A 17,066-nucleotide genomic window follows, 5' to 3' on the forward strand; every position below is an offset into this window, starting at 1 on the left:
GTCTGCCCAGGACAAGGCGGCAAGCCAGACAGGAATAGACAGATTCAAGAGACGAGCGTCAGGAAAGCTTTTTATTCACAAACAAATCGGCATCATCAGGAACAGAAAGATACATCTGCCATATGGCAAGAGTGACCGTTCAGTCAGCAGGAACACAGACTGTTTGCACAGAAGACTCGGGGTCCCAGTAGGGAACCACAGCACCAGTCCCTTTCTGAGGGACCTCGAATGCCCCTGAACTAGAGCAATGTATAGACAAAGCGCCAAACCCCATTAAGTCCTTACTTGCTCCCTCAAGCACCAGTCCAGGTGACTCTGCCACACAGAGAGATATCACCATGGCCAGAGATGTGCAAGTCAGGAACCAAGCCTCATCTCCCGAAGGTCAGGTGTGATGTGCCATCGCTCCCCACCAACTGCACAGGAAAGTTAGGAAACTCTCCTCCTAACTTAGCACTTCAGCTAGGTGTTCCCTGAAGCCTACCAGGACCGCCTGGAGATCCCAGATATTGCAGAGCTGTGATGTGTGGAGCCATACCGGTATGGGTCACACACAGTTCAGTGGAGAAGAGCTTGTTCCTGCAGGTTCAAAGCACCTGCTGCCTTCAGGCATTTTAGTTCCACCACATGCAATCAGCTGGTCAGAAAGCACCTTCTGTAAGTGACAGTCTTCCTAGCCTCGATTTTCCCCTAGGACGGTCCAGCTCAGCCAACAAAAATAGGGTTCTTGGGGAAGAAGCCCTCACTGGGACGCCCTCCAGGATACACAACCACCTCCCTGGCTTCACAGTGGTGTTTAATCCCTGTTTTGACCAAATATTCACATTTAAAAGAAATAAAAGGCTTTCTTCCCACATTCATCTGAAGTGGAAAACATCAACCCACAGAGCTGGAGTTCCCCTAAGCTGCTGCTGTCTGTGAAGTCACATCATGACTGCGGTGCCGCAGCTCCACTGCTTCTCCACACCAATACAAGTGCCCCTCGTGCTTGGGAATGCCATCCTACGGGTCAGGAGTCCCCAGCCTCTGTTTCAGCATCAAGTACTGCAAGAGAAAGAAAACCAACAATTAAATCCCAGAGACCTACAAGTAGGAAAGCACTCACCCTTGCAGATTAGCCAGCAAAATCATTGCACTTGGCCAGAAGATGCACGAGTCTCACCTTTCAAGCAATGCAAAGAGCAGCTCGCTACGCTAACTGGTGCCTAGGTACGTACTGCTGCCTTGTACAGAGACAGGATAGTTACCAAAGTAGCAACGTCCCTGTAGCAGGCCAGGAGCAAAGCTTGTAACCAGATCTAAACAGCTCCTGTTTTCCTTCATCATTCCTTTTTTTTTCCCCAGAGAAGGGAAAAAAAAAGGGCACTGCCATCATCCAATCCAACCCTTGGGTAACTGAACCATCACCATTCAACCCCAGTCCCACCACAGACAGCACCGCTCTGGCTGCAGACAGGCACTGGTCTGACCCACTGTTTTGGAAGAGGCAGGGTCAGGCCCTTACGTTTTTACGGCTGACAATAGCTTGTTGCAACCACACCAACTCCATGATCAAGTGATTTCTGTAGGACTGGAGACCAGACCGAGTTCGAGGAAGGTCCTTTATGTCCTCGAGTGGAATTTCTGCAAAGAAATGGAAGAATGACCTATTATTAGAACAAAGATTTGGATTGCACCTACTGTCTCTCCTGCACTGAGTTTTTCCAACCTCCCCAGGATATTCTCAAGGTTTTGGTTCTCCAATGACCTACTGTGCCCCCTGCACTCACCACCAGGTCACTCAAGACCGCAGAGGAGAGCACGGGCTGTGCACCAGCTCCTGTCTCTTACCCAGGCAGCTTTCGAAGGACTCGGCCTCCAGGACAGCGCTGTCCCACACAGAGGATACGTTGCTGTCATTCTGCCAGTCCTCGCTCTCTGCTGGGGCAGCGCACTCCTTTTCAGTACATTTATCGGCATCAGCCCTGGGATTTGGGGGGTTCGCTGCATCGCCTTCACCCGTGGAGCTCAGTTCTTTCTGGCTTTCCAGCTGAGCTGTAGGTTTCACACTGCTGCAGTCCCAGTCATGTTCTGGTTCTGAGGCGTCCACCTCCTCCTGGGGTTTTTCTGCACTGGCCTTGTCACTTGGTACAGCCTCCAACAGACCTGAATGCTTCCCTTGTGCTGGCTTCTAAAGGGGCAACATGAGAGAGATTGAGATATAAGGAGAAGAAAATATAAAGACCTGAAAGGTGGCTCTGCTGTGGGCCAGAGGCTCTGTCCCAGCCAGAGATCTGCCATTAGCAACACTCCAGCCACAACACTGACATGCTCTGGTTTGAACCCTTGCAAACTTTTTAAAGGGCTTTCTTTCCAGAAGTGGTAAAAACGTCAGAGAGCGAGGCTCAGCCTTGCAGGAGCCCGTCCGGCCGTTCAATACGACCAGGTGAGGTGGGTACCAGGAGACAAGACCCGCAGGAGCCACCTGCGCAGGGCGGGCGTTTGACTTGAAGCTGAGCTTCACCCAGGGGAAGAAATCCTCAGCTGGGGGCTCAGAGGGACAAGTCAGGGGGAGTCTTACAGGCCAGGGCTAGGTAATGATCGTTTTTAATTTGGTAGAATTACAGGTTCCCCGGAGTACGCTGGGAAAATACCATCTGCCTGCTCTGCCAGGCCACACCACCCACCGTGCTGCTCCCCCCCTCAGAGGGGGCTGCAGAATCCCCCGCTCGGACCTCGGGGACAAACAGGGGCCGCGGCAGGAACCGTCCCCTCCACTCCAGCCGGCTCAGGTCTCCTTCGATCTCCCGCACCACCTCCTCGTACTCTTCCCGCAGGCTCCGAAACCGCTTCCGCAGCAGGTAACCCCTGACGCAGGCCTGCGGGCACCGGGCGTTGACGCTGCAGGACCCAGCGAGAGCCCCCCGCTCCCCACCCGTCCCCCCTTCGCCCCCCACTCCCCAACCCGTCCCTCCTTCGCCCCCCGCCCCGCCACCCCCTCCCCACGCACCCCACGGGACGCGGCCTGGCACAACACAAGGAGCGAACGCGTCCCACGTCTGCAACCCAGGCAGCTTTTAATGAGAAGGCAGAGCCGGCACCGCCGGCTGGAGCAGGGCCCCCCCCTGCCCCACGGACCCCGCCACCCCCCGAGACCCCCCCCACGGGAACCCCCATCCAGCTGTGCACACACCCCCCCCAAAGGACCCCTTCCAGCTGTGCAGCCCCCTCCCTTCTCCGTGATGTCCTCTCCCAGCCGGGGACCCCCTCTCCCACGCGTGCCTCCCCCCTCAGCCATGTTCCCCCCTTCACGGGGATCCCTTCCCAGCGCCCCCCCCCCGCCCCAGCCGGGCCCCACCGTGTCCTCCCACAGGCCCCCACTGACTCGGGGTCCCCCCCCCTCAGACCCCCGTCCCGGGTGGGTCCCCACCTGCAGGCGGGTCACGGCGCGGAGCAGCCGCCGCCATCCCTCCGCCTCCGCCTGCGGCCCCAGCGCCGCCGCCATGGCCGCCGCCCCCACAACCGGGCGCCGGCTGATGGCGTCACCCGGCCCTGTGGGCCCCACCAAAATGGCGGCGGGGGCTGGAGTTGAGGGAGGGAGGAAGGGGGGGGGAAGCTGTGTTGGCCTCGCAGGGCCCGACCGGCCCCCGCGTTGCGTGACCGGTGTCGCCTCCATCGGCCCTCCCACAGGGAGGGGGTGGCCCTGGTGTGGGGCTCCCGTGGGGTCTCCCCGTGGCGGCCATCCCCTCCTAGCCGGGCCGGGTATAGGGTCAAGCCGCCGAGTCCTCGGGGTCGGGGGTCTCTGCCAGGTGCAGCTTCTGTCTGAGCGCGGGTCAAGGGAAAGCGCCGTGGGGATGCGCCGTCCCCCCCCCCCGCCATCGCCGCCGCCACCACTGTCGCCACCGCCATCACCGCCGCCATCATCACCGCCGCCATCACCGCCCCCGCCCCACGCCTGGCCCAGGATACATGGAGCTGCTGAGCTCCTCCAGCTGCGGGAGGCAAAGGCAGAGGCTGAGGCGCCGGCGGCGGGGAAGCCAGGGCCGGTGGGGATCCCGGCCGTGGCAGCCGGGGCCGGGCTAGGGGGAGAGGGGACACGACGCTCACGTGTGCCAGCAGCTGGTCCAGGTTCCTGTCGGCCGCCGCCTTCTTCTGCTCCTCAGGGAGCTCCTCCACGCAGACGTCGAGGCCGAAGTGGAGCCGCGCCAGCTTCTCCTGCATCTCCCGCACGTGCTCCAGCTGCTCGAAGGAGCACTCCTTCCCTGCGCCCGCGGGTGGGAGCCGTCACGGCCCACCAGCCCCGGATCCCCCCCAGGTCCCGTCCCCCCTGCCCAGGTCCCGCAGCCCCTCACCGAAGGCCTGCAGCTTTCCCGAGTGGAAATCGCTGAGGAGGCTGAGCAGCCCCCCCTCCATCTCGCAGACGTCGGAGACGTCGGTGAGGAAGCTGTGCTGCAGCGGGGCCCCCCGCGCTGCCCCCGCGCCGCCCGCCCGCACCCGCTCCTTGCTCGTCCTGCGTGGGGAACAGAGAGGTTGGCATCGCCCAGAACCCGCCTGGTCCCTGCATCGCCCAGAACCCGCCTGGTCCCTGCGCCGGAGGGGCCGGCGGTCACCCCCGACCCACGCCGGCACTGACCGCCTGAGCCGGGCACGCTGCCTGGGCGAGGGCAGGGTGGGCAGCGGCAGCACAAAGGACGTGCTTTTGCTGGGGGGCAGCGGCCGTGGGGCCCCGGCAGGCGTCGGCTGGGCCAGGCAGGCCTTGGGGCTCCGCTTCTTCCTCCGGTCCTCCATGTTGAAGGGCGTGGGGGGCACCGGAGCCACGGGACAGGGATCCTGCGCGGGACGGACGCAGCTTTTGGCGGCTCCTTCCCCGCGCAGGGCCTCTCGTCCTCGGAGAGGACGCGTCTGCCCCGAGCCGACGAGGATTGGGGTCCCCCCAGGGAGCAGCGCCGGGGCGGTGCCACCCCTCCTGCCTCAGCCTGTGGCACAACGGAGGGGCCCCGGCACCCTCAGCACGGCGGCGGCGTGCCGGCCACGGCCACGGGTGAGCCGCAGCGGGGCTCTGTGGGCTGCACCACGGCTCTGCGGCGGCAGCAGGGCTGGAGCCAGGAGCTCGGACCCCCCTCCCTGGGTGCCGGCAGCCGGGCTCGGGCTCAGGCTGCGCTATCCCGGCATCTGCGCTGGAGCATCGCGGCGTGGAGCAAAGCCAGGGCCTGACGAGCGGCTGCCGGCCTGGCCTCGGCTTTCAGCGTCTTCCCCAGCGCTGCGGAAAAGAGGATTATGGCCACACGCACCAGGGCTGAACGACACCAGCTGCCCTCAGCGAGAGCGGGACAGAGACCGCGGGGGGGGGACACCCGTCCCCCCCGAGGCACCAGCCAAGCACCCCCGTGTCTCGGGGCCCTTCACGGCAGCGGGACGGGTCTGCAGGAGTCCCTTTGTCCGCAGCCTCTGGCCGCCCTCCCAGACCGCCATGGCCGCGTGGGGGGGACTGACCTGCGCCAGGCCCCGGTCTGGCCTGCGGTGCCGAGCCGGCCGTGTTCCTGAGCCCGCCGGACACCCCAAGTCTGCCAGACTCCCGGAGTCCACCGGACACCCGTCCTGCAGCCCCAGGGCTGGGATTTGCATTTAAAGGGAAAGGGAACTTCCTCCAGCTCTGTCGTGTCCCCAGGGTGGTGGCATCGCCGGACACCAGCTCCCCGAGCAGCCTGCGGCGTGCAGGATGGCTGGGCCTGGCCCCGACCGCGGCACCGGCATCAGCTTCGTGTTGGGCATGGGGGAGAGGGCAGGATCCGGGTACGTGGTCCCACAGAGCCAGGGCAGGCAGAGCAGCCGTGTTGGCACAGCGAGGGTCTGGCGTGGGTGATGGGGTCTGCTCCCACATGCTTCCCCCAGGAGCACCCCATTGGACTTGGGGTCACCGCCTGCCACCCCCTTTCAGCCACCCCAGGCCGGCAGGGTTTACCCCAAGTCTCCCTGGCATCACCGAACTCTGTGATCACAGGATCTGCCTCTGCAGGAACCAGCCTCCAGCCCTCACGCAGGGGCAAGATTAGACAAGTCCCAGCCCCTCAGCGTACACCGAACTGAACATGGCTGCTTATTTAAATCATTGCAGGATTTTAAGCCAATCTTAGACGTTTTGGAGCCAATGCAGACGCCAGGGGCTGGCCAGTCCAGGGTTTGATACCACCAGTGCCAGGACCCCCGGGGCAGGGGGGGTCTGACAAGCACACAGCGCTTGGTGGCTGCCCCAGCTCGAGGCAAGGGAGAGCCACACAGGAGATACCGGGGGTCACAGGGACAGACCCACCCAACCTTCCTCCCCAGCAGGGACATCCCATCACTGCTGCAGCAGAAGGTCCCTCCCAGCCTCCCCAACCCCTGCCCCGCTGGGAACACAGGGCCAGAGCCCCTGGGAGACAGGGAAGCCATTGCCCAGCAGAGGCTGATGTGGCCTCCCCACTCCCACCCCACAGCCCAGTGCCCCTGGTATTCACTCCCAAACGTGACCTAACGAATGAGAAACAACAGAGGCAGCAGCAGCGAGGTTGGGTGCATTTCTATTGGATACGAAGATACATACAATAGCCCCCACAGAGGTTATCTGTACCATAACAGGGAAAAAAAAAAAAAGGGGGGGGGGGGGGGGTGGTGATTTTCTAAGAGGTTTTTCTTTTACTGAAAGAGTGCGAAGAGAAGTTCAGAGCCCGGCTGCAGCCCTCGCTCAGCCTGGCTGCTGGGAATGGGGTGGTCCCACGAGGCCAGAGCTACATTCACTTGCTCGGGGGCTCCTGCCGGCTCCTTCCAGAGGCAAACGTGTCCCTTGCGCTGGAGGAAGCAACGTTGACAGCAAGGGGCCAGAAGACAAAACCATGCTCAGCTCCAGGGAACGCGTCCCAGTGGGTGTTCAAGACTGTGGCTCTGCGGAGACTCATTAGCCCCCGTCTCTGCTGCAGCCAGACACCTTCGTTAGATCTGAACTTGCTGAAGTCCCTGTGGAGGAAAGGAGGATGCAGAGGCAGCTCCCGCAGGCTGCTCCCCCAGCAGTGTGGCAGGTCCTTGGCGAGGGCACTGTACAACGGTGGAGAGAAGATGCAAGAGCAGCTGCGTTGCTGGAAGAGAAACCAAAGCTGTTCCGCTGAACACATCCACTGCAAGGAATGGCTCCGGCCAGCTCGCTTCAGCTTCAAGCAAAAGGAAGGCAATGCTGAAAATAAAGTCTGTCGTAAAGAGAAGCCGCAGCAAGGATGTTTGCGAGCAAGTAGAGGTCTCCCAAAAGAATAGCGAGAAAGTCTTGAGAAACTAAGGAGAAATCCCCTAGCCCCATGCCAGCAGGCCCCAAGTCTGTCCATAAACACCCTCCCAGCACAACAGGGTCCTTCGGGTGAGCACTTCACCCTGTGGGCAGATGCCGCAGGGACCCACCCAGACATGGCAGCGCTTGGGAGATAGTCTTCTGAGAAAGCAGAGAGGGAAAGGAGAAAGGCGGGGACTGTGATAGCACCAGCACGGCTGGACTGGAGGGCCCACGGGGGTCTGACACTGCGGAAGGGACCAGCCCGCAACATGGTCCTCGTGCTGGTCCCGTCGATTCAGCTTAAGCAGCAGGTCATGGAGCAGATGCAGGTTTTATCCTCCTGGAGCCCCAGCTCTGTGGACACCTCCAAGACTGCCCGCTTGGCACCGAGGGATGGGCCGGGGAGGTCCTGACGCAGGGACAGAGGAGCTCAGGTGGAACCTCCCTGTCCCCTTGCACAACTGATCAGACACGCTTGTGCAAAACACTTGGGAATTAGACCTTTGGATTAACTGTTTAATACACTTGTGCACATGTGCGTATAGCAAAGAGGCAACTGTGAATCATAAGGCTATTGAGACATTGGCAGGTTCTGGGAAGAGCAAAGGCCCCATGGGAGGCCTGGGTGAACCAGGCACCCCCAGTTTCTCTGCTTCTTTTTGTCCCTGTTCAATACACAAAACCCAGACAGAGGAGGGGCAACAGCCTCTTTCACCCTCATTTGCTCAGCTCACCCATGAGAGAGCTGCCAGCCAGGGCGCGAGAAAACAAGAGCAAGTCCCGGAGCTCGCTCCTGCCTGAGGCAGAAGAGGAAGGGAGAATCCAGCACTGGGAAACGCTTCGTTTCTCCCCTGCTCAGCTCCTTTGCTTTCACTCGATGCAAGAGCGTCGCTGAGAAGGTGGAGGCAGCGACACATCCAGCTGTCCCAGCGCCGCGTGCTGGGGCAGATCCACGCACCTGCTTTCCTGAGCTGCGCTAGATTTTGGGGGAATCGCAGCCTGCCAACAACAAGGTCTTTTAGTGAAAGGGACGATCAGTTGAGTCTCCATATATTAGTTATTCACGCACACGCAGGGAGGCGGGTCATTCTAGTTTTCATGTATATCCATATATAAAGTGTACGTTGCCCTGCACATATTTTATATATCATATATATATATATCATATATATATATAAAATTTTAAAAACCCTCCAAAAACCTAAGCTAGGAAATCTCAAATTCCCAGGAGGGCTGTCCTCTCACACCTGTCCAAGGACCAGGAGAGGGGCATCAGGTCGAGTCTACGGAAACATTCATGTTACCCTCCCTCGCCCTACCTCTGCCTACCGCACAACGGGCTCAGTCGGCACCCTGAGTGCGTTCCTCAGTCCCACTCTGCCCCAAGGCTCCTATGCTCAGTTCTCCCAGGCTCTCCGCAGGATCCGTGCTGTGCGTCGGCTTTCCTGAGTGAAGGCAATCCTCAGCCAGGCGCTGCTCGGCTGGAACACCTCCCACCGCTGCCTCGGAGCTGTCCCGAGATGGGTCCTTCAAAGGCTCCAACAGGTCCGTGTCTGCCCGGGGCGCGTGGGCACACAGGTCCTGCACCTTCTTATTGAGGTCGTTGCGCTCCGTTTGCAGGGCTCGGCACAGTTTCTCCAAGCGCTGGATTTTCACCTGAAGCCCCTCTAACTCTTTGTCCCGAAGGGTTTTCTGCAAACAGAGAGGCAGTTCAGACTCTACCACGCTGGGGACAGAGAGGCAGAAAGGGAGAGATGAAACCTCAAAGGGAAGCTGAAGGGGGAAACACTTGTGACCAAGCAAACATGTGGCATTCAAAGAACCTGATGCTATTGTCACTGCTTCTTCCTTTGCCCCCACAGAGGCCAAGTGCCGCTGAGACTGTCTGACTTCTTCTGCGCACCTCTGCACTAATTAACCTTCACTTCTGCCACATGACAGAGGGTCCTACCACCAGGTACGGGGAAGGAAATCAAGCTGAAAGGAAAAACATAACCCCCCACCCAGCCTGCCTGCAATAAGACAGGAGCTGTCCTGCTATCCCTCAGCTCCGGCCCAATGTCACACAACACATCACCACGCTGCTCCAGCTGCCTGCCTCAGCACAGAAGGACAGCCAGAGCCTCCTCACCTCTTCAGCCATTTCCAAGAGAGCCTTGTTGCTGCTCTCCCAGCGAGAGCGGTACATAGTGGTCTCTTTCTCCAGCTTCTTAATTTTCTTAGTCATCTACAGAATCACAGTGACAAAAAAGGAACAAATAAGCCACAGGCAGAGCACTGCAGTCACTTACATCTCACGTGTCCTCAAATGGGCACCCACTATCCCAGCGCAGACAGTGCGGTTCTGCTGTCCTGGGAGATGTCTCTTTGTCTCGCTGCAGTCAGCTTCGCCAGTGGGAAACACTGACCAAGTAACAACAAACCAGGACACAGGGGTAGTGCTGCTTGTTCTGACACAAGTGGGACATAGAAGTCACCGGGCAAGGACAGTATCAGTCTTCTACAAGCAGCCAGCTAGTGGCTGATTTTAATAACAGGAAAACTAAACAAAACTACAGAGCTGTGGCTCTTCCAGCTCGCAGAAGCAGTGAGGAGAGACAGACAGGCAGTGCCTCCAGCCCACACAAGCTCTGCTGGGAAGCAAAAGTATTACCCACCTTCTCCATCTCCTGCTTAAATGTCGTGAACACTTCACTGCTTTTGGAAAGGGTGTTCTGGAATTCTTCAAACTTCTCTGTGTAGAGAGCCAGCTGTGGGGAGAGACAGGGTTATAGCTCCTCACTGCTCACTACGGCATCTCCTGACAGCCTTCCCCAGGAGAGGGGAGATGTCAGCCAAGAACTGAGCTAGTTCTCTTGTGACTGGACTTTACAACAAATAAACTGGCAGCACGGAGCTGCTCTGCCAACTTTAGGTACCGCGGAATGTGGAAAAATTCTTTCCTGGGGAAACATCCTCAGAGACTGATGTGTTCTGCAAACATCTCCTGGCCTTGGCAGGAGGCACTTGTGGGGTCTGATTCAGCAAGGTATGGTCACACGACTGCTCCCAGCACTGGGAAGTGCACTGGTAAAAAACCAAGGCCCCTTTCTCCCAGAAGGCAGAATTGCTGAAGGAAGTCTCAGCTCACACCGTGCTGACACAGCCTCACCAGTACCAAACCCCAGAGCAATCCTGCCCCTGTGTTTTCCATATTAAGGAACTTTGGGTTGTTTCCTGCTTAGGGAGGAAGGGAAAAAAACCAAACAAATAACCAGGCTGAGCACACAGACCGGGTAACTCACCTGCTGCTTGAGATGGGTCTCCTGCTGCTTCATCAGCTCACACATCCTCTGTGATTCCACAGCTTCCTTCAGCAGCTAGGGAAGAGCAAAAGCAATTACCTGGCTGCCACCAGGGAAGGCTCTCACCATGTCCCTGCACGGCTGGTTCTTGGCCAGGAGACGACTGGGAGAAACACAAAGAGCAGAGCAGGGCTGCAGCCTTGCTCCTGAAGCTGCTGGGGGAGTGGTGACTGTTGGGCATGCAGAAAGCCGGGGATGACCTGCTCCGTTTTGGGCTCTGCACTCAGGGATCCAACAGTAACAAGCCTCCATGGAAGGACAAGGCAAAAAACAAAGTGCTCGCAACCATTAGAGAACTGCTCTAAGACTTACAAAGTCCTTCTCCCGCTGGTGTCTCTCCTCTGCCTCCTTCAGCATTTCCTGCGCCTGCTGGAGCTTGGCGTCCACCAGCTGCTGCTGCAGGTCCTTGTGTTTGAATACCTTATCGATGTGCTGCCAAGGAAACACCACCAGTCATCGACATGCTCAGGCAGCAACCCCAAGGAAAGATCCCAGAGCCCAAAGGCCCCTTCTCCCCTCCAGCAGCAGTCCCTGCTCCAGAAACACACTCCACTGGGCAGAATGGATGCACCAGAGGAGCCCTACACCAGGTCTCCTGCCCTGACTCACCTCCTCCCGCAGCTCGTACTGCTCAATGAGCTTCTTGAGCCGCTCTGCCAGCTCCATGTTCTCCTGGCGCAGCTTGGAGTTCCTCTCGTTGTGCTGCTCCATCTGGAGCTGGATGTCGTTCAGCGTCACCTGGAAGTGGGATGTCACCTCCTTCCGCTTCTCTTCTTCCTCCCGTGCACGCTGGACACCCTCCTCCTGCATGAGGAGGGCAGAGACAGCAGGGACATGTCAGCCTCTGTGCCGGGCAGGTAGGTGAGCAAACTGTCCAAACTGCGACGCTCTGAACCCACCCAGACTCCCTCTATTGCTTGTATCAATCATGAAGGTACTTCGGGCCTTCCCCCTCCCTTTCTCTGGTGAATATACCCTGAAATAACACTCAGGCACTGTGGATAACAATGGCCTAACAGCAAAATTAAAGCACTGCCCTAGATGGTAGACTGTGGGCAACCGCTGGTAAAGGTGGTAAAGCAGCTCCTGGAGTAATGCCCAGGAGACACTTACCTTGAGGGTGCGGTTGTGTCTCTGGAGCTCACGGCACAGGCTCTCCAGCTTGCTGCGGGCCAGGATGGCCTTGCTGTGCTCACTCTGCAAGTGGTCCTTCTCTTGCACCAGCTGCGTCTGCTTCTTTTGCAAGATCTTCATCTGTTTCTGGGAGTTACGGTGCTCTTCCAGCTAGGATAGGGGAGCAAAGGGCACAGATGCAGCAAGACAGACCAGGGCAATATGCTGTGCTCCAATGAGGGGACACGAGGATCAAAGAAGTGCTGTGCTCTGAGAGGAGGACAAGAGCTTTATAATGCAAAAGATGCCACTTTTGAGCAGAGCAGAACTGATGCAGAGCTCAAGGTCCCCTGAATTCCTTCTGAATTCCTCCCTTCCTGAATTCCTGTCCTGCTGGAATCTGAAAGACTCGCACATTCATGCAGCGCCTCCACATGCATGTTGCTCAAATGGAGCAGAGCTCCGAGCACAGAGAAAACGTGCACATGTCCACTTTGGATATGCACAGACAGTCCCACGTCTCTCCTCTGTACCAGACCCATGCACAGAACTAGATCTGTGCCTAGAACTAGCTCTGGTTAAACATGGCACCACTTTGTGTGTGTTGTATGGCTGAACGTGCACACGCAGCAGCATGGCGACTCTGCCAAACACAGTTATGGAGATGGCAGATGTATCTGTGCGGTCTTCTGTCACAGCTGGGCCTGCCAACTCACAGCTCAGCCCTGCCTGCAGAGAGATCAGGACATGCAGGCTCACCAGAACAGACCTGGCCACAGTACACTCCTGGGACAGGATGGGCAAGAGATGCAGCTTCCACATTAGAGAAGCAGACAGAAAACAGATCTGAAGTCCTCTTACATGCAGATTTGCCAAAAATACTCCTGTCCATGCTTACCCTTCCACAAACAACAACGCCTGGCTGGATCAAGCAACATCTATCCTCTAATAGTTGGATACCCAGCACTGTAGAGATCCCAGAACATACACGAGTGTTCCTGGACTGTCCCTCTCACCATAAAGAAAAAATTACCTACAGCCATCTTCTGCCTCCTCAAGCAGCTCCTGTGCTCACTGCTGCAGTGTCCTCCCCCAGCCCCAGAGCCTGAAACAAAGAAATAAGCACTCACCAGCTCAGCGTATTTCTTGCACAGTGCTGCTAGTTTCTCCTCTGGTGTGCTCAGGGTGTTCAGTGTCTGCATCAGCAAAGTGATTTCTTTACCTGGAATGAGACACAGAATTAAAATAAATAAATAAATAAAATAAAATCACACAGAGTTCCAGCTCACAAGGACAAAGACAGGAGAGACAAACCAGGTCTCACAGCTGTGCCTGCCCTGGGCCAGAGCTAGCATCTCCAGTGCCTTCTCAGGGCTCTGCCCCACAGATTTCACCCTATACAGTGGGTGAACAATTGAAGTAGCTGGGGAGAGACCTGGTTTTCAGAGCAGAAAACCACCACTGGGCTGGCTAGAGAGAGTTGTGTCCAGCAGAAGAGAAATCCACAGACTTCAGAGGCTGCAGCAGCACCCAGGAGCAGTCAGTGCCTTTGCAGCACTCGATACGTTTCCTGACACACCACAAAACACAATGCTGTATCATTCCCAAACACTGCTGCACATCACGCACCCAAGGCGCTTATTTCACTGAGGGCAATCAGTGCAGTATAAAATCAATGTCTGCACCGAAGTTCTCAGGCTGGCAGCACAACCAGAGGAGGGAACCTCTTACCTAGGCCCTTGGCCTTCTTCTTTTCCTGAGCCTTCTTTTGATCCCGCTCCCCACACTCCTCGCCGGGTCGAAACTCTTCAGTCCCCTTCGTGCTTTCCTTCTCCCCGTTCATCTCGGGGCTGCCCGTGTCCTGGTCACCGTTCCTTGGGGACTCGCTACGACACTTCTCGGCTTCTTCCGGCTCCGTGGGCTCACTCTGCCCGCCGTCCTCGCCTGGACCCTCCTGGCTGGCATCCACACAGTATGTGTTCAAGATGTCCTCAAGCTGTCTGCTTAGCTCTTCAGAGACGTCACGTACGGCAGGCCGGGAGGACTTGGTGTCCTCCTGTGCAAGAGGAGCTGTGGGAGACGGGAACACAAAAGCATGAGACTTCCCCCACACCGTCTATTCTCTGGTCTCTACGAACACACGGCAAAGGGAAGGTTTGCCGAGCACCCCACTGCACCAAGGCTGGCTAAACTTCCAGCAACATAAGCTGCTTTGTTCTGGCTGCGTCTCCAGCCAGCTGCCCTGACAATGGAGGTGCATTCCTAACAGCCTCTCTTTTGATCACAAGAGCATGACCAAGCCCCTGACATCTGTCAAGAGCAAAAATTCCTCCCCCCTCCCCACCATCCCTTAACGAAGGCAGGTTGTGCGTGAGCTTTCCCTCATAGGAACTGCCTGCTAACATCCCCAGAGCCAGGCTTTTTTACATTACAATAGATTTTTAAACCTGAGTTAGCCTCTCTCTGCACATATAAGAGCAGCTGTACCGTCTCAGATCAAACATATCTCGTCCCCAACAGCAGACCTTTAGGGAAAGAGCAGGCAACACATCCTTCAGTACGCTTCTTTGCTTCCAAAGTTCCTCCAAATGAGAGACTTACAGCAGTTGATTATTAAACTAACTCTACTCACTGTGCATTTCCTACACCCCGCGTTTACTAGGCATCAGAATACAAGGTAGGGTTAATTTTAACCAAGGACCTACTCAATCAGACCTGGTTTTCCTCTTCCAGAGAGTTATTTTTATGAAGTGCCAGTAACAGGGCAGGTCACTCAACATAACGCTGCCCCAAGGAAAGAATTGTCTGACATATTCTGAACAGGACCCTTAAGGTCTAAGCAACAATAAACAACCCATCATTTTCAGGTGAGAATCAACTCCACGCTTTGGTCAGAAGGAGGGAACTACTTCAGAACCATACACACACAGAAATAGGAGGAAACCAGGGTTTTCTGCCCAGGAAATCACAGCTGCTCTTATACAAGTAAAAAGAGCTGGATACAACGGCCCACCCTCATACAGAGAAAGCAACACCCTGGCTCTCCGGGCTTGAAACCCACCCTCACGTGTTTCCTGCCCCTCGCTGCTCAGGCTGTCAGCACTGCCATCAGCCGCGGGCAGGGAGCGGCGCACCCCAGGCCCTGGGGACTCCCCACCTTCCAGGGGTGCTGTGGCCTCTGGCGAGTCGCCTTCCTCCAGCGCCAGACCGCCGCTCATTTTGGAAGAGCTAGCAGGCCGCGGGGCTGCTTTGGTTTCCCCGCCTTGGTTCTTCATGGTGACCTTTCTCCCTGCTCAGTCTCAACAAACACTAGAAAAAGAAAAACAGCAATTATACTTAATTTTAAGAAGTAACAGTTTGAAGGATTTTAGGAGTCATCAACGTGGACTGGGAAGGAACTTGTTCTCAGCAGAGGCTGCCACCCACAGCTCCATGCTGAGGAAAGCATCATTTCGTTTTCAGTTTACACCTCACCACAAAGGTCTCCGTATCAGGATAACTCCTCTTCCAGCTGAGCAGAGCTAGAAGCAGCCCCTCCTAGAGCAAGGCAGCATCTCCTGACTCACAGACAGCACGCAGTTCTGCTAATCCTCTGGGACCAGCCTTCTCAGCCCTGGCTGTCCTTCCCCCTCACCCCCACTGTGTTTTATTCTTGGATTTCAAAACTTGGAGCGGTCTGTGCATGCTGACAGAGAATCCCCCTTGCTGCAGTGGGTGACCCAGAGACCAAAGCCTCGAAAGCAGAAAGGTCAACACCTGCTAAGACCGCATACCCGGCTGAGGAAAGCCCGCAGCTCCCTGGCAGAGCTGGTGCTCGGCGCTGAAAAGATTAACCGGCATCACCATGGCCAACGCTAACAGACCAAGCCCAAATCCTGGCTCCAACCTCCTCATCCTCTCTCCCTCCACAGGGTATGTATGTTCTCACCCTTCCCACCAGCACCTTCTGCTCTAGTTATGACGCTAATTACAGAGAAGAGGCAGCCAATGCTCCTAGTCTAGAGGCAAGGGATTGTTCCACAAGAAGCGGAGAACAGCTTTTCATGCCATTTTGCAGCAGTTACACAGAGACCTTAGCTTTTCCTCAGAGAACAGCCCAGGACAGGGCTTAGGAAGGAAAAAAAAAAAACCACAAGAGAAAATTAGCAGCGGTAGCAGCCAAGCACATGTGTCATCCACCCACGTGCAGGCTGGAGGCCGTGCCCCCTCCCACAGCGGGCCTGCCAGCACGGCTTCACGCCGCACACCTGCCCCAGAGCCTCGGGCGCTCTTTTTCCTCCTCTCCTGTAAATAACGCAACTCCCGTCCGCTTCCCGAGGCTCCGACCGACGATAACCGGATCCGCAGCACCCCACTGCGCCCTCCTCACCCCGACCCCGGGTGAGAGGCAGCCGCTCCGACCCTGCCTCGGCCCTCGCCCCCACCCTAGCTCCCCTCGCAGCCCCCTGCCCCCCTCTCCCCCCAGCCCATCGCCCCTGACGTGGCCTCCTCAGCAGCCCTTTGCCCTTCACTCTGACACCTCCGGCCCAGCCACACCCTGCCCCCCCTCCCCCCAGCCAATGCCCCTGCTCCTGCCCTACCCCCCTCATTAACGTTTTTGACCCATCCCTAATTAACACCGGCCTCCCCGTGCCCCCCCCGCCGGGTCCAGCGCTCCCACCCTGTCCCCTTCAGCGCCCCAGGCGCGGCCCTGCCCCCCGGTAATGCCCCTGCCTTCACCCCCCACCCCCGCCGTTAAAAGCAGACACAGGTCTTCCCCCCCCCCCAACCCCCAGCACCGCAGTGACGTCATGCACGCACCCCCGTGGCGTCAGCTCCAGCGGTCTGACGCAGGTCTCTCCCCTCTCTCCTCAGCCAATCAGCGCGCAAAACCCAGCGGCACCCCGGTACATCGGAGGGAAGGGGGAGGGGAGGGAGGACGGAGCGGCCCCCTCCCCGTGCCGGTACCGGTACCGGTGCCGCTGCCCGCGGCGCCCCTCCCGCCGACCTTCCGCGCTGAGGGAAGCGGCTCCGGCCCGGGCCTCCCAGCGGGCGCGCAACGCGCATGCGCCGGGCCGCTCCGCCGTCCAATCAGCGACGGGGCACCGCGAAGTCTGCCGGGAAAGACCGGGAGAGAAGCGGCAAGCCGTGGCGGACTACAACTCCCGGCATGCCCCGCGCGGAGGGAATAACGCCCGGCATATCTTCCCGCCGCCGCGCGGACTACAACTCCCATGGTGACCCGCGCCAACCGCCGGCTCCCGGCCTACCCCGCGCGCGGGGCTCCCTCTTCCCGCCGAGGGAAGCCTCGCCTGAGGCAGCGGGAGCCCTCCCGCCTCCCCTCGAGGGACAGG

The 17,066-nt window shown here is 58.0% G+C and overlaps 2 protein-coding genes across 6 annotated transcripts; both read right to left on the reverse strand.

The window, feature by feature from the left end:
• Positions 1–43: 43 nt before the first annotated feature.
• LOC104316853 (coiled-coil domain-containing protein 28B) lies at positions 44–5,662 on the reverse strand. Of its 4 annotated transcripts, XR_011328045.1 has the most exons (10): positions 4,613–4,983; positions 4,332–4,489; positions 4,087–4,241; positions 3,949–3,971; positions 3,410–3,801; positions 2,667–2,858; positions 1,831–2,170; positions 1,505–1,623; positions 886–1,044; positions 44–803 (listed from the first exon to the last, which is right to left on the reverse strand). XR_011328045.1 is itself a non-coding variant. In XM_069802984.1 (9 exons), exons 5-9 carry the CDS (start codon positions 3,653–3,655, stop codon positions 1,003–1,005), a joined length of 891 nt encoding a protein of 296 aa, XP_069659085.1. In that variant the 5' UTR covers positions 3,656–3,801; positions 3,949–3,971; positions 4,087–4,241; positions 4,332–4,489; positions 4,613–4,983; the 3' UTR covers positions 44–1,002. The 4 variants fall into 4 exon arrangements, 3 of the variants coding, with proteins under 3 accessions (XP_069659085.1, XP_069659084.1, XP_069659086.1); XM_069802984.1 differs by having other exon boundaries at positions 44–1,044; positions 2,715–2,858; XM_069802983.1 differs by having other exon boundaries at positions 44–1,044.
• An 861-nt stretch (positions 5,663–6,523) lies between these two features.
• On the reverse strand, positions 6,524–16,766 carry TXLNA (taxilin alpha). 2 transcript variants are annotated; one of them, XM_069802987.1, is made up of 11 exons: positions 16,534–16,766; positions 14,891–15,042; positions 13,465–13,803; positions 12,864–12,955; positions 11,734–11,904; positions 11,230–11,424; positions 10,933–11,052; positions 10,561–10,635; positions 9,934–10,026; positions 9,408–9,503; positions 6,524–8,968 (listed from the first exon to the last, which is right to left on the reverse strand). In XM_069802987.1, the coding sequence occupies exons 2-11, from the start codon at positions 15,006–15,008 to the stop codon at positions 8,618–8,620; spliced, it is 1,650 nt and encodes a 549-aa protein (XP_069659088.1). In that variant the 5' UTR covers positions 15,009–15,042; positions 16,534–16,766; the 3' UTR covers positions 6,524–8,617. The 2 variants fall into 2 exon arrangements, with proteins under 2 accessions (XP_069659088.1, XP_069659087.1); XM_069802986.1 differs by having other exon boundaries at positions 14,795–15,042.
• Between the last annotated feature and the right edge of the window lie 300 nt (positions 16,767–17,066).

Source organism: Haliaeetus albicilla, chromosome 16 (assembly GCF_947461875.1).
Source record: "Haliaeetus albicilla chromosome 16, bHalAlb1.1, whole genome shotgun sequence".
Lineage (NCBI taxonomy): Eukaryota > Metazoa > Chordata > Aves > Accipitriformes > Accipitridae > Haliaeetus > Haliaeetus albicilla.